This window comes from Dendropsophus ebraccatus, chromosome 9 (assembly GCF_027789765.1).
Source record: "Dendropsophus ebraccatus isolate aDenEbr1 chromosome 9, aDenEbr1.pat, whole genome shotgun sequence".
Taxonomy (NCBI): Eukaryota; Metazoa; Chordata; class Amphibia; order Anura; family Hylidae; genus Dendropsophus; species Dendropsophus ebraccatus.
Window position 1 is genome coordinate 43601707 of NC_091462.1, and position 15837 is coordinate 43617543.

At 40.8% G+C, this 15837-nt stretch overlaps 1 protein-coding gene across 3 annotated transcripts in view; it reads left to right on the forward strand.

Moving 5' to 3' along the window:
* The window catches only part of AGAP1 (ArfGAP with GTPase domain, ankyrin repeat and PH domain 1), a 308008-nt gene that overhangs the window by 244236 nt on the left and 47935 nt on the right, over positions 1-15837 (forward strand). For all 3 annotated transcript variants that reach the window (XM_069983136.1, XM_069983137.1, XM_069983135.1), the window contains 2 exons: positions 2033-2201; positions 11859-12026. In XM_069983136.1, coding sequence (XP_069839237.1) covers positions 2033-2201; positions 11859-12026 — 337 coding nt within the window. The remainder of the gene's footprint in view (positions 1-2032; positions 2202-11858; positions 12027-15837) is intronic.

Below are 15837 nucleotides of genomic sequence, written 5' to 3' on the forward strand. Positions count from 1 at the left end.
CACGGCTGTTATATTGAAATAATGGCAGTTATTTACCGTTATATGACGGCCATCCACTCAATTTCAACATTGTGTGAACAGAGCCTTTCTGTGTTTTCAATCCACTCCTGGTTTTGGTTGCTATGAGGACCTGACTTGAGGACCAAATACTGCCTGAAGTATACAGTGTGTGAACCCAGCCTTAAAATGTATATTGAGTGTATAAGGTGTAAGGGTATAGGTTAGAGAATGTGATAACTTTTTTTAGAGCTCACAACTAAGATTAGCCCATCGGTAGTTGACTGGTATGGTGCTTACGCTCTGCACCCCTCTTGTTAGGCGAGGCCATGATGCTGGAAATAACCAGTGTATGGGAGCTGGACGCTGTATGTAGTGATGTTACTGTGTGTAATGTGAGCTGCTCAGCACTTACAAGGTACTCTCACTACAGATGGTGTATGGAGACGAGGCTTCTGGCAATGCGGCTGATAAAGTATTGATTGCCTATCCTGTAGATAGACCAGCAATTGTTTTTGCCTGGAAATTGGATGGTATAGCATTAGAGAAGTCTGGGAGATGAGAATGAGTGCGGGAGGTTTGGATTGTGGAGGATGTTAGTGTTTGAGTTAAGAAGAACATAGAACTCAAATGGGTAGGGAAAATGGAAGGTGGTACCGCACCATGGAGAGCTTGGTGGGTGAGAAGTTTAAAGGGGGTTGTCCAGGGGTAAAAAACAAACAATATATGCGTAGGGTAAAAATATATACATACCCCTGCTCCCAGGCCGTGCTCATCAGTACTATCTCCTGGTAGCTCCAATATTGGAAATGTTACGGTTAGCTAAGTTAGTAGATGTCGGAAACTGATGTTAGAGACAATGTATACACAGTCACTGTTTTTTTTTGTAGTGGTGAAAAAAGCTGTCATGTAAATGGAGACGTTAAAAAAAACATTGTTTTTTTTTTTTTTTTGTTTTTTTTTGTGTTTTCTTTATGACCTTGGGTATAATCTTATAAACTTTATCTGAAAGTAAAGACATACAGTATACCTATTACATGCTGTTAGGGTAAAACCTTGAGATATATATGTCTGAAAGTCTCTCTTCAATTACTGGGTTGCTGCTTCTACCGTACCTGTATATGGAGATATAACCAAACTGCCTGTAAGTTATCCATGGGGTGCTGTTTAGGGCAAACAAGGTGGTCCACTGTGAACCTCTTTCATTAACTTTTAGGCTGGGTTTACACTACATTTTTGCAATCAGTTTTTTCATCCGTTTTTGTGAAAAAAGGATGAAAAAACGGATGGAAAAAAAGGATGCATTTGTATGCATCCATTTCGATCTGTTTTTCCATTGACTTTGATCATTAAAAGAAAAAACGGATCAAAACGCATCCTTTTTTTTAACGTACATAAAAACGTATTTAACCTTACTTTTGTGTACCTAAAAAAAAAAATGTATGCGTTTTGATACTTTTTCTGTTTTGAAAGTCAATGTAAAAACGTATCAAAACAGATGCACACAAATGCTTCTGTTTTTGTTTTGTTTTTTTGCAAAAATGGATTGCAAGAGCATAGTGTGGACCCAGCCTTAAAGTGACTGTACCACCAGTCCCAGGCTGAAGCACTGGAGGCGGGCCGACCCACCCTTTGTGGGAAGAAACCCCAGCCCCTTCATGACGTGACTCCATTAGAATCAATGGAACCCTATCATAGAGGGGCAGGGGTTTCCTCCCACTAAGGGTGGGTCGGCCGCCTCCAGTGCTTCAGCCTGGGCCTGGTGGTACAGTCACTTTAATGCTGCAGATATGCTTTTACCAGTAAAGTATGATCAGCTTCTCTTGATGGTATCTTGCTAGGGTGAAGCCACACCCCACAGCTTCACATCAGCAGCAGTACAATGGATATGCAAAAAAAAAAACCATACCCCGTAAAACTTTTCTTAATAGTGAAGGATAAGGGCTACATAGATTTCTCATTTCATTACCCTTGTATGTTTATTTGTTTGTAATAATTGTTCCGATCCTTCTAATACAATACTCTTATTTTTCAGGATTACATGCAGAACGTCCATGGCAAAGAAATTGATCTTCTCAGAACTACAGTTAAGGTTCCAGGAAAGAGGCCTCCTAGAGCAACATCATCATGTGCACCTATTGCCAGTCCTAAAACGAATGGCCTGACCAAAGAGGTCAGCGGGCTACAAATATCCCCTAATACAGGTATGAATTCTTTTAACTTTATATAATATTAAATTCTGACATTGGGTGTAGATATATATATATATATATATATATATATATATATATATATATATATATACACACATCATGATGACTGAATTTCAGTTTTAACTGTTCTGGCTTGAGTTATGGTTTCTCTAGACCAGACCATTGCTGGGTTTTGTTGTGTTTTATTTTTCTTTTTTACGTATGGACATTTGTGAATACCAGTTATACTGTTTCTGCAACTCCTATAGAATGTGAAGGGAGGGAGTGACAGCACAAGTACTCTCTTCCTCACTTGCACACACCATACACAACACCATGGTGATTGGTAAGGGCCGAGTTGTTAAATCTAACATTTATCATTGTGTCTATGGGCTAGACATCCATGTTTTGTCAGCAAGGACAGAGGTATAAACTGCTCCCATACATCTTTGAGGAGGCTTGTCTTTTTATAGGGGATATCAGAGAGTAGAAAAAGATAGCTCATTTCTTACAAAAATTGTGCCACGCCTGTCCCCAGGTTGCATGTGGTATTGCAACTTAAAGGGGAACTCCAGGTAGAGGTTAAAAAAATAAAACTTCTGCAGAAGCATAAAGCATTACTTACCTATCTATTCCAGTTTTGAAACTACCAAAAATCCATTTTTTTGGGGGGTTTTGTTCTGTTTTGTGTTTCTGCACTTCCTGGTTTATCAGTTGTACACAGCACTACAGGTTCCAGAATGCAATGCTTTCCCTCAGCTGTTCATCACAATCCTCCACCTTGCTCATTCCCCGCCTAAAGCTGTTGCAGAACATCTAAGCTGTGTGCAGTTTCATTGTGTTACTGAATTATTTGCAGTAATTTAGGATTTCATTGTGGTCCCACCCACACAGCGCACTCTATTCTCTACCTGTAACGCCACACTGTATTCTCTACCTGTAACATCACACAGCACACTGCATTCTCTACCTGTAACACCACACAGCATGCTGTATTCTCTACCTGTAACACCACACAGCACACTGTATTCTCTACCTGTAACACCACACAGCACGCTGTATTCTCTACCTGTAACGCTGATATTGGAATAATAAGAGCCCCACAATAAGGCTCTTATTTTCTCTGCCGTTTAGCATCATTTACTTGTGTTACTGCATAATTTTTGTGAATACGCTGCAGTACTGCAATGACACTCCAACATGTGTGAACACGGCCCTAATTTCACTGCACACTTCTGCACAATTAGAGAAATCAGTGCAACACCTGCTTCTGGCTGGTCAGAGATGGTGAATCACTCAGGAGATTGGGGGATCCAGCCAAGCCTCCTGGGACATCACACCCTGCCCCCTGTCTGCATCATCAGCCTGATCTCAGCAAACACACACAATGTGAGACAGAGGCATGGAAGATTTGTTTCCTAGGGGGGGATAGCAGAAGGAGCAGGAGACAATGTGGATTTGCACAGATGCCATTTTTCTTCACTTCCTGGATTTCTATCAGCTACCAGTGTGGCAGACAGGTACAGATACGGTACGGTAATACATTGTATAGACACATATATTTAACTTTTGATTTACTTTTTAATAGAAAACAAGTGTTTCTATTTCGGAGTTCCCCTTTAAGGCCCTGTAATAGCTCCTGTTAAAAGGCAACGATCAGCTGACATGCATAATGTCGTCTGACTCTTGTCTTTCAACATGTTGAAAAAAACTAGAAGGATAGCGACAGTCTGCTTGCTGTCCCTCAGTGCAATAGGAGCGGCGGCGGCAGCACCAGCAGGCTGCCACTATCTCCTATCTGCTCATGCAGTTCCCGGTGGCCCCCCTGCTCTTACCTGCTCGCTGTTGGCACGTGCTAATCTGACAAGTCGGTGCTTGTTTGCTCCTAAACATCGGCCCATGTAATAGGAGCATTAGCTCCATTTATGTAAACTGTCCTTGTCATGACGGTCCACTGCCGGATATGCAGTTAGTTTTTCTGTTCATCCAGAAGTTGGAGTCTCCAGGGATACCAACACACAACAAGATCCAAGGAGGGGAGTCCCATACATTACAGTCTCATAGCATAGCATTTGGAGGAACTCTCCGCTGATCCAGCAGCTAGCCGCCATGACAGGGCCCCTTTAACTGGAACGGAACTGCAATACTAAACACAAACTGAAGACAAAACTGATGCTGTTTCTGGAAGAGAACATTGATGATTTTCTAATTATGGATAACTCCCAAACAGCCTTATTGAAGAAAAAAAAACACCTCCAGACAGAAAAAAGTTTTTACCTATGTCCCCCGAAACCTTGTTGTTTCTCTTCCTGTGCACTGCTATAAGACCACATTTCCCAGTAGTCTTTGCAATGCACGCTTAGAACGTCCTGAATGTTCTCCCGCCTTTGCCCCACCCCTCTTCAACCATGCTTTTCCCCTACACCCCCCCCTTCTTCGCCTCCTGTCCTGTCTAAATCCTGTCCTGTGAGACAGTGGTCACATGGTCTATGTCTCCTGGGTTGGAGAGCAGAGGGTTGCAGGGAGGCCAGTTTTCTTTACTTCCTAGATCTTAATCAACTACCAGTGTGGCAGAACTGCGCAGACTCCACGATACGTTATATAGAGACCTCTTTATAACTTTCATTATATTTTTAAATGGAAAATAATTTACTCTATCCAGAGTTCCCCTTTAAGAATGAAGGAATGGGCCTGTTAAAAGGCTGATCATCTTTTTTAAAGTGTACCTGTCATTATAACTTTCAAAATCTAAATCAACAGTAGATGTGATATAAAGCAAGTTTACAATTTACATTCATTTATTTTTTTTGTTTTCATGGAGAACACAATGCTTTCTGTTTTCTGACTCTTCAGAAAATAGGAAGTCCAGTGTTTTCCAGGCCATTTGAGCGCTCACAGAGCTTGGGGCTACGGTGGGAGCTACATATATACTTTCATGTGTGTTCCCTGTGATGGTTTACCCTTATTGGGCTTTTAAGTGTTTTTATGTGTGTGTCCATTTGTTGTGTTAGTTGTTGTATTTTTTTGATAATAAAGAAGCTATTGAGATATTGATTTTCTTGTTATACGTTTGTGGGTGCGCCATTTATTGACTTTCTATGTCTTTCTAAAACCAGAACGAATTATGCCCGTAATCCAAGGCACCATTGTGTATATGTGTATGTGTGTGTGTGTGTATATATAATATAAATATATAATATTTATATAATATTTATTCTGTGACAACCACACTATGCACTCCTTTAGAAACCAATGAAAATATAATGAAATAAAACAATAAAGACTAAGTAAATATCAGCTGGCAGGAGACAGGGCTTAAAGTGGTTGTTCACCAAGAAAATTTTTCTTTCAAATCAGTCGCTGCCAGAAAAAGCCAGAGATTTGTAATTTACATCTATTAAAAAAATCTCAAGTCTTCCAGTACTTATAAACTACTGTATGTCCTGCAGGAAGTGGTGTATTCTCTCCAGTCTGACACAGTGCTCTCTGCCGCCACCTCTTTCCATGTCAGGAACTGTCCAGAGCAGTAGCACGTCCCCATAGAAAACCTCTCCCACTCTCCAGCCTGGAAAGAATATACCACGTCCTGTAGGACAAACAGCAGCTGATAAGTATTGGAAGATTTTAGTTTTTTTTTTATAGAAGTAAATTACAAATCTCTGGCACCAGTGGATTTTATTTTTTATTTTTTTTTGTGAACTACCCCTTAGACAGCTCCAAAAAGCTGGGAAGGATGCTTCTTGGCTTTACTGCCATGTCGCTCCTTTCCTGACAAGCAGAGCCGCAGGCTATTTCTGTTGGTCTTTTTGTGGTGAACAGAGCATCACTTCACAGAACCCTGGCAGTGGGGAGTGTGACTGGGCCTGTGTCCTCTAGCACACAGCTCGGTAGGTGGTCATACACACTGCTGTACACTTTGAATACCTGCTTGTAAATGAGAAGCATTGGTCATTCCCAAGAACTCCTGAGTATGCACTTTAAATTTACATTGACACAGTATCAAAACTCATATTAAAGTATGTATAAACAGATTTTTTTCAGCTTCATCTTTTCTTGTTTCTCCACAATTTAAAGGGTTGTCCAAGATTAGAAAAACATGGCTGCTTCCTAACAAAAACAGTGCCAAACCTGTCTTGGGGTTGTGTGTGATATTAGAACTCTGCTCTATTGACTTCAATAAAACTGAGCTGCAATACTAGACTAAGCGGGGACAGGGGTTGATGCTGTTCCTGTAAGAAATTTGTTCTTTTTTATCATCCTGAATTTCTTTCATTTCGAAGATACAAGGGGTTAGGGAGCTACAATCTTTACCATGAATATCAGCAGTAGTAGCAAGACAACTAATTTATAGGGGCATTCCAGCAATAATTTTTTCTTTCCGATCAACTGGTGTCAGAAAGTGAGAGAGATTTGTATTTAGTTCTATTAAAAATATCCAGTCTTCCAGTACTTATTAGCTGCTGTATGTCCAGTAGAAAGTGGTGTATTCTTACCAGTCTGACACAGTGCTTTCTGCTGCCATCTCTGTCCATAACAGGAACTGTCCAGACCAGTAACAAATCCCCATAGAAAACCTTTCCTGTTTTCCAGACTAGAGAGAATACACGATTTTCTGCAGGACATAAAGAAGCTAATAAGTACTGGAAGGCTTGAGATTTTAATAGAAGTAAATTACAAATCTCTGGTACTTTGACACCAGTTGATGTTAATTTTTTTTTTTTTTGCTAGTGTTCCCCTTTAATGGTAAAGATTATTCCATTTCCAAGCAAACATAAGAGCACTGTGCTTAAAATCTTTGATTGGGGGGAGTTTACATCCAAAATCTGGACTGTTGCACAAAATACCCATCATCCCTTTCTACTTTTTTTTTTTTTTTTTTTTTGTACATGTTTTATCTGGAATATATATAAATACAGTAGCCGTAAGAAGAAGAAAAATGTGCTACATAGAAGGCCAGCAGCATTTCCCTTTAGTCAGACCGTGTCTAACTTGATTACAATTATGTTATAAATCCCAGCCCGTCTACAATGCGTCCACAGTGAAACATTATGTACGGTATATAACAGTCATTGCCCAGTTCTTAATGGGAAGGGACATGCGTGGGCTATAAAGAGTCAGTGAGTCCCAGGGACACTTGATGGGCTAAATCCATCCCACGAGGCACCAGTTTCATAGTACATATGTGGAATAACATTGTGTTCAGGTTAAGTGCAGAAAGGAAATGACTTTGTTGCTTACATGTCATGACAAGATGCCAGCATAGGTTCTATTAGTGTCCCCACTGCCATAGTATCCTAAATAGCCCATGGGTAGTTAAGAGACCCTGCTACAGAGTTTACATGGGGGCTCAGTGCCTTGGTTAGGGTTTCCAGTAGTCAGAAGAATGTGGAGCAGTAGCTGGCTAATAACCCGTAAATGTACAGTGATCTGTGCTGCCTAGAAGTAGATACAGTATAATCCGCTGTTTGCTAGAAAATGCAATTGCATATTTCTTTGTATTCTTGCTTAAAACATGTAAAACTCCTTGCCTGCTTCCCACTCTGAGAGGCAGGACTCGTCCCCCCTCCTCTGTTCCTCCACTCTCCACTAGCCCCAGGTCTCTCTCATAATGTTAAATCCATCAAGAGACAAGGGGCTGATTTTTACCCAAAACCACTAATGTGTTTTCGGCGTTGAACTGCTGATGACATCTTAAAAGTCCTCATCGTGCGGCGCCCTCCACACTCCAACAATCAGAACATCTCGTAAACCCATAAAATCCAAACTAATAGCAATGAATATTCAGTGACCTAGAATACTAATTATTGTCATGAATATTAATGCCATCGGACTTGCTTTGGTCCCCCTCTTCCTCCTCCTCCTCCTCCTCCCTGTTGTCTGTCTTTCCTTTCTCCTGTGCACTTTTTTCCTCCTATAACCACAACACTTTAGCGTTGGTGTCCGGTAAAGTTCTATATCCTGACACCTGTAATTCCATATGAAAGCGATCCATTCTCTGCGTCGTCCTACAGCATTGTCTTACCTCCAAAATTTGATTTCTTTGTTTTACCTCCCCCCCCCCCCCTCCCCTCATTCTGATCACTTCTCTCACCCCCTCTGTCACACTTTCCACTCAGCTGTGCACTGGAGATGTTTCATAATGAGGGTTTAAGAGGGGGTTCTGTCCTCTACCACTGTGGTGGGGGCAATAAGCAGATCTTGATTAACGAGACAGTGGGGGGAAGGGGTAACAGCGATGCAGTTCTGTGCACCCCCACCCCCGTCACTGAGAGGAGCTCCTCTCTAGGCATCCTCCAGCTTTCAGATTAATAGCTTTGCAGGACGCATTTAGGATACATTGCAAAGGTTTCTATCTAATGGGTTCAGCCATTTCCTCTTTGAGTGACAGGCGCGGGGAGTAATCGGCTGTGCAGAATGGCAGCACATTGCTAGTACTTAAGTGTACATTATCCCTGTTGTGTGTCCTGCAGAGGCTGTTTATCAGGATGCCTCTCGCTGCCGACAGGCGCCAACTGACGCTGCTCTTGCTGTGGCGGGAGCAAGTAAATGTGAGAATAATAATAATAAAAACCGAGGCAAGGAACTGGGGGAAAAACCTATGGAGAGGGAAATAGGCATGTGTGGCTGAGACATAAAGTAGCATAACTCGGGCTGCATATACTGGGAGCACTGGATTTCAGCATCAGATGCAGGAACATTTTAAGGTTTATTTGCAGCCTTGTTGTGTCTCTCCTTTCTGTTTCCATTTCTTAGTCCAAACTCTTGAGTTTTTTTTCCCACCCTTCTGATTTTCTCCTGGCTTCCTCTCTGTCTCCCCCTAGCTTACATACTGTAGTATTCATTACTTTCTCCTGATGTTTCTGCACAGTAAGAAACAATATTTCCCGCAAAAACTGCTGATTTCCATATCTGCATGGATTTGCCTTTAAAACCCTTTTCCAATGATTTCTCAGAAATATTGAGAGAAAAAATAGGCTTCCAAAAAATGACAGTCATGGTTTATGGAGAGGGGAGGGGTTGAGGGAGATGAGGCACCAAAACAGGACAACAAAGAGTTAATTTATCGCTACATCACCGGCTATCTCCTCTGAAGTCAGCACTGACCTCTCTGACCTCTGAATACGGCTGTCACACAGGTCCCACTGTGTATACCTTTGTTCTCTGCTGACTAATCTCCCCCTTCTCCCCTCCATAGGTTACACAGGGCTCGACTGATGTAAGAGAGTCGAGATTTCCTAATAATGAGCAGTGGATGAGAGAGAGGAGAAAAGGGGGGACCTGGGGAAAGTCTTGTTGAATGCAGATAATGGCATATTTGCCTAATAAACCCAATTACAAAGTTTCTTAAAATTACCTGTACTATTGATTTCTGCAAAAAAAAAAAAAAAAAAAAATCCTCACTGAAAATCCACATCAGTGTCAGCACAACAGGGTTTTTTTGACCCCTGTTAACATAGGAGTTCACACTTGGACAACTAGATGCCCCACAGAAAAAAATGCCCACATTCTATTCTTAAAGGTGTACTCCAGATAGGAAAAACTTGTTTTCTATTAAAAGTACATTAAAAGTTATATAGATGTGTCTATACAATGTATTACCGTATCTGTACAGTTCTGCCACACTGGTAGCTGATAGAAATCCAGGAAGTGAAAAAAATGGCCCCTGTGCAAATCCACATTGTCTCCTGCTCCCACTGCTCTCCCCCCCCCTAGGAGACAAATCTTCCATGCCTCTGTCTCACATTGTGTGTGTTTGCTGATGATGCAGACAGGGGGCAGGGCGTGATGTCACAGGAGGCTTGGCTTGATAATCCAATCTGATTCACCATCTCTAACCAGCCAGAAGCAGCTGCTGCACTAATTTTACTGATTGTAATGGGTGGGGGCTGTGATGATCACATGAGGGAAAGCATTGCATTCTGGGAAATGCCAAACCAGGAAGAACAGAAACACAAAACAGCAAAAACTCCCTAAACAAGTGGATTTTTGGTAGTTTCAAAACTGGGATAGACAGGTAAGTAATGTGTTATGCTTCTGCAGAAGTTTAATTTTGTTTAACCTCCACCTGGAGTTCCCCTTTAAACAATGTAATCACAGTTCTGTAGATTGTCAGGGCATATTCTATGGTATAGTAAATATATGACACAAATATACATTATCTATATATACACCTCCTACATATATATCTACATATATACCTAATCCATATAAAAAGTTCAGAAACTTTTTCAGCTACCTTACTTAGTTTGCACTGATGCTGAGTTACAGCCCGTGTGTTAGAGCTGCATTCACAATTCTGCTAGTTGTCATTGGAAATTGTCGGGCAGCTTGTCATCATACAGATCTATTATAGTTTGAGCTCTTATGATACAGTGAAAAATGTTTTACTTTTACATCTCAGAGCAATTCATCAGCACAGACATTAAAATGGAACTGTTCTTAAAACTTTTGACACGTCAGACATATTGATGGGTGGATGCTAAGACCCCCACCAGTTACTAAAACTGGGAGACAAAAGTGCTCTGCTAAGAACTGTACTCCTTCAACTGCGATAAGCTCTGTTTGGCTGTTCTTCATAGGGAAGCTATGTACCGATCCATGAACCTCTGTGAGCCTGTACAGCGTCTAAGGGTCCTTTACACGGAGCAATGAAGGCTCAATCAATACTGTGAATAAATCTAGATCGGCGCTCGTTTACTTGGCCTGTTACAGGCCCCAATAGCAAGGGCTGCACAGACATCGTTAGCGATGCCCGTGCAGCCCTTCCCCTAAACAGTTAATACTTCACCTGTCCATGCTTCCAGTCTTCTCCTTTGCTCTGAACGCGCCCCAGCACCGCAGGCTGCTGCAGAGCGCAGGCTGAAGACTAGGAGCGCGGACAAGTGAAGTATTAACTGTTTGGGCAAACTTCGTCTGTGCATCGCTTTTACTCGTAGTTCTGCCAGTTAGCAGAGACAAACTAAAGGAGTTAGATGCTTCTGCCCTTTTGTTTCAGTGATCTCGGGCTCTCAGCAGCCAAAATCTCACCAAACTAAACTTCTGATTTCTGACATGTCAGATGTTTTAGAAGACAAGGAAGGAATACATAAATACATAAATATTTTCTCATTTCAATTTGTTAAAAATAATCCTTAAAGCCATAGTTTCCATAGTTATTCCAATATCTTATTATGACTGGCAGGATTACAATGCTAACCCAAGGAAAATACAATAAATAAAATAAAAATCTACAGTCAGAAATGAAAATCCCTAGAGACATCGCTTTCAGTAATTCTTTTGGGGAAATTTATAATTTTTGCCCTATTTTTTTTCTACTGATCGTCACTGTTCTTTATTAGTATCTTTCCTTCATCTTCTTAATGAATGATGACGCTAGAAAGTCTGAATTACTTTCTGTAGCACATTGTCTATATTTGCGGACGTGTTAATGCCCTCTTACTGTTGAGCAGGCTATTAGCGGACATTGAATACAGGGATTAGAACACACATTGATGGCAAATCTGTCAAAATAAAGCCCATTTGAAATCAGGGAGATAAGTCCTCAACTTATGGATGGTATGCTGTTGCTCTAGTCCTCTTTACTATACCATAAACATGTAACTTACTTGTATTTATTAACATTATTGTGAGTACGTGCCTTTTAATAATCTAGTTTTGTTGTAATTACAGGAAATGTTACAAGCAGCACATCGGTTACCCAAATGGCCAGTGGTCAAAGTGGCATTAGTCTTGGCTCTTTCAGCCGCCTGGATGGTATGCATCAGAGGTCCTATTCTGTATCCAGTGCTGATCAGTGGGGTGAAGGCGCTGTCCTCGCAAACTCCGCCATCAGTAGCGGTAAGTGCATTAGAAGTGAAAAACAATATTAAAAAGGAGGAGGACACATGAATTCATAACCACAACCTCCAAAACTACATGGCCAGATCTCATATTTCACAAAATATAGTTACATAGATCATTCTATATAGCAACCAAGATGTTTGGTTGAGTTGTGTGAGAATGTTCATCTTCAATTTGTGTGTGAGTTTTCTCCTTGAACCCCAATCCTTTTAAATATAGTGATTTCCACCATTCTATGTAATTTGATTGGGGGTAAAGGGCAACTCTAACTAAATGAAAAATCTGGGCAACTACACTTCTTTTTCCTGTTTGTACCCAAAATATGTAGTGAACCCCCATAGTGACATTAGGCCAAGACGTTGTGGCCATTTTGCATAACTGGCAGGAGAGACTGCTTTATGGCCACATTACTTGTAAGGTGATGGGTAAGGTAAAATCCTTATTCCACCAATATCATTGGTTTAGTTTACTAAGCGCACACACCAGAGTTCTACCATGAAGTACACTGTACGTACTTGTCATAAAAGAACAAACCAGTCTACCTGCCGCATTCACTTTTCTATTTGACCTTATTTCCTGCGTCCTCCACCTTCTGTATAAAACATCCCTGAGTCACAGCGGCATGGAAATACCACTCCCTGCCCACAGGTGCCCATCATACAAGCGTCCTTTCATATAGTCTAAATTTATCCTCTGTAAGTGGCATTCTATGTAAAATGTGTATCATCGATATGCCAGACAGATTGTCAAATGTAAGAAATCTGATCATATCATTATGTAGTGTATGTATATATAATTCACCGCTGTTCCTGCACTGTTCTCTTTAAACCACCAAGCAATGAGGTTATTAATGTAAGGTAGCGACTTTTAGCCGTAATTTGCACAAATTCTCTGGTTCCGGAGCAAAGATTTTCTCAGCAATTCAGGTGATGCAGACAGCAGAGGTAGGAACGTGGCCATAACCCCATTGAAGTGACAGTCGGGGACGAGGCTTTAAGCTTCTTCCAAGAGAAAGGCACTAGAAAGGGAAAGATTCCTCCAAGTGACAATCTTGTAACAGGGAACGGAACAGAGGGAAAGAGAGAAGAGAGACGTCTTCAGAGGCGCAAGAAATAATAACAAGGATTCGTGCAGCCAAAAAAAGACAGCCGTGTGTTGAGGGAGGGGGGAGGGTTTGAAGATGTCTCCTGTGAGAGACGCTATTTGTGAGCATTGTCACAGAGGAACAATACAGTCTGCAGAGAGCCCAGAAAACGGCTGTGTGTGTTTTTATTCATCTAGATCAGGAACCTTAAAAGCAAAGAGTAACCTTCTTCTCTCCTGTTAATTCTACTGCAGTGCGCTTAGCCAGGATTTGGGGGGCTCTCTTTTAGGTGAAGGTCTTCTATGTTCAGGAAGTTTACGCATTGTAACTAAGAATATAGCTGCTAACATTATATACTTCCTTGTATATTTCTATAGTAGAATATATAGAAATATTAGGCTGCTTTAAGCCTTTCTGAATTCAGAAATCAAAGTTTTGTAAAATTTGGGAGAAAGCTTTTACTCGGTTTTTGGAATGGTCATCTTAAAGGCCATCGACAAATGTAAAAAAGAAGCCTCTGCGATGCCAGTCATAGATCTCAGAAGTCGCCAGACTGTGATTGCTTCCGCTTCCCATGCTCAGTGTATGGGAGTAGGATGGTAGCAATGCCGGACTGTAGAGAGCAAAGGGGATGAGTATCGTTTTTTAATATTGCCCACCCAAATTCCCTTCCTCCTTTTTTTCTTTCCACCAAGACTATAAACCCTTGGCCGACTTGGGATATGTACTACTGCACTTCCCCTGGAGTAGCTATTGCTGGGGAAATGGTCAGGGACAGCTCTCTTTACCTTTTATATATACTTTTGAGAGACGTTTATATTAGAGATAAGCAAACATGCTGAAAGTTGAGGTTTGCACAAACCCGAATGATTGTCATTGTATTCCCTTTGCCTGAAGAAGTTGGATGCAGCCTGGAAAGCATGGATACAGCCTATGGCTGGGTTCACACTATGTATATTTCAGGCAGTATTTGGTCCTCATGTCAGGTCCTCATAGCAACCAAAACTAGGAGTCGATTGAAAACACAGAAAGGCTCTGTTCACATAATGTTGTAATTGAGTGGATGGCCGCCATATAACGGTAAATAACTTCCATTATTTCAATACAACAGCCGTTGTTTTAAAATAACAGCACATATTTGCCATTAAATGACGGCCATCCACTCAATTACAACATTATGTGAACATAGCCTTTCTGTGTTTTCAATCCACTCCTTGTTTTGGTTGCTATACAGCCTTAAACATACAGCCTCAAATATACGTAGTGTGAACCTAGCCTACAGTTGTATCTGTGTTTTCCAGGCAGTTCTCTGGCTGTATCCAACTCCTTCAGGCAAGATCGCTCATTCTCTATTCGCTATACAGCTGAGACAAGTATATAGCATTCTTTGAGAAACACGCCATTTTCATACACTGTTTCCATAATGTTTTAAATACAAAAGATGAAAAATTTTATGGGGTACAACATATTATATACGCACAGTCGAGTGTTTTTTTTCATCAATGTATACACTTTTTTTAATCCTGTAAACTGTATCAGAAATGACGCCGGGAATGGCTTTCTCACACCGGCCATATGTGGGTTGTCTCCAATTGAACCAGCTTTTTCATTGTTGGAGGGTTTGTCTGCAAATAGCAATATAAGAAAAATAAAATAATTTTTCGAACAGTTAGATTTTTAAGGTGCGTAGATGAATATTTATTATTTTTTGCAACAAATGATTGAAAACTATTATCATCATCCTCAGACTTCCTTCAAAGTGGATATGTTTCTGTCAGTCTGATGGAAGGATTTAGGACCATAAATATAACAATAATTGTGAACAAGTGGCTTTTCTCATCAAATGAGTGATAATTATCCTGTGTAGAATAATATCATCATATTTACTGAGTCTAGATAGCGCAATTGATCATACTTATCCTGGTCCTAATCTTTAGGAGCTCGATCAAAGTTGTACTCCCAGCCTTACTAGAAAGAAATAGGATTCCCAAGCTTTTTCTAACATGGAAACATTAACCCCACTGATCTGAACTTCTAGTGTTTTATGTATTAGCTAGGAGTTAACTGCAGCAGCGTAAAAAACTCATCAGGAATATGACAAAAAGGGAAATGAGGAATAATCAGGTACTTGGCAATGCGAGAAAAATGATAAATGCACCTGATAATCCCTTGTATTAAAACTTTTTTTTTCCCCCCTCTAAAGTGCCCCCCCCCCTTCCTCCACCCTCTCCAGGCAGTGAATTCAGCGTCTCAGCCCCCCCACTTTCTGGCAGATCAGTGATTGTCGTTCCGTACTTTTAACTTTTTTTATTTCCTTTTTTTGTCATTTACATCAAACAAGTAGGATCCTTTTAATTTAAACTTTCTCTCGTCCCTTTCATTAAAAGGTTCTGAATTTAAAAGCTCTGTGTTAATGTGCGTGTGATATCAGCGGGGACAGAGAGACAAGTTTTTCTCTTGTTTCTTCTTGTTCTTCTCTATCTTTGGGATTTAAATGTTCTTCTTTGCTAGTGAATATGCTGCTTATTGTCCCCGCTTTTTGTCCAAGACAAAATAACACACATCGGGTCTTCATTTTATTTTCTGATTTCAATGCTCTCTTCTCCCCCTCCTCGCATTCAATTAACGGCATGCATGGGGGGCAGAGTAAAAGGATCTTATTTTTTAAGCAGTCTGTGTTTCCCTGTGGCTCCCGCCTTTGAAAGCCGCTCTGAACGTTTCCTA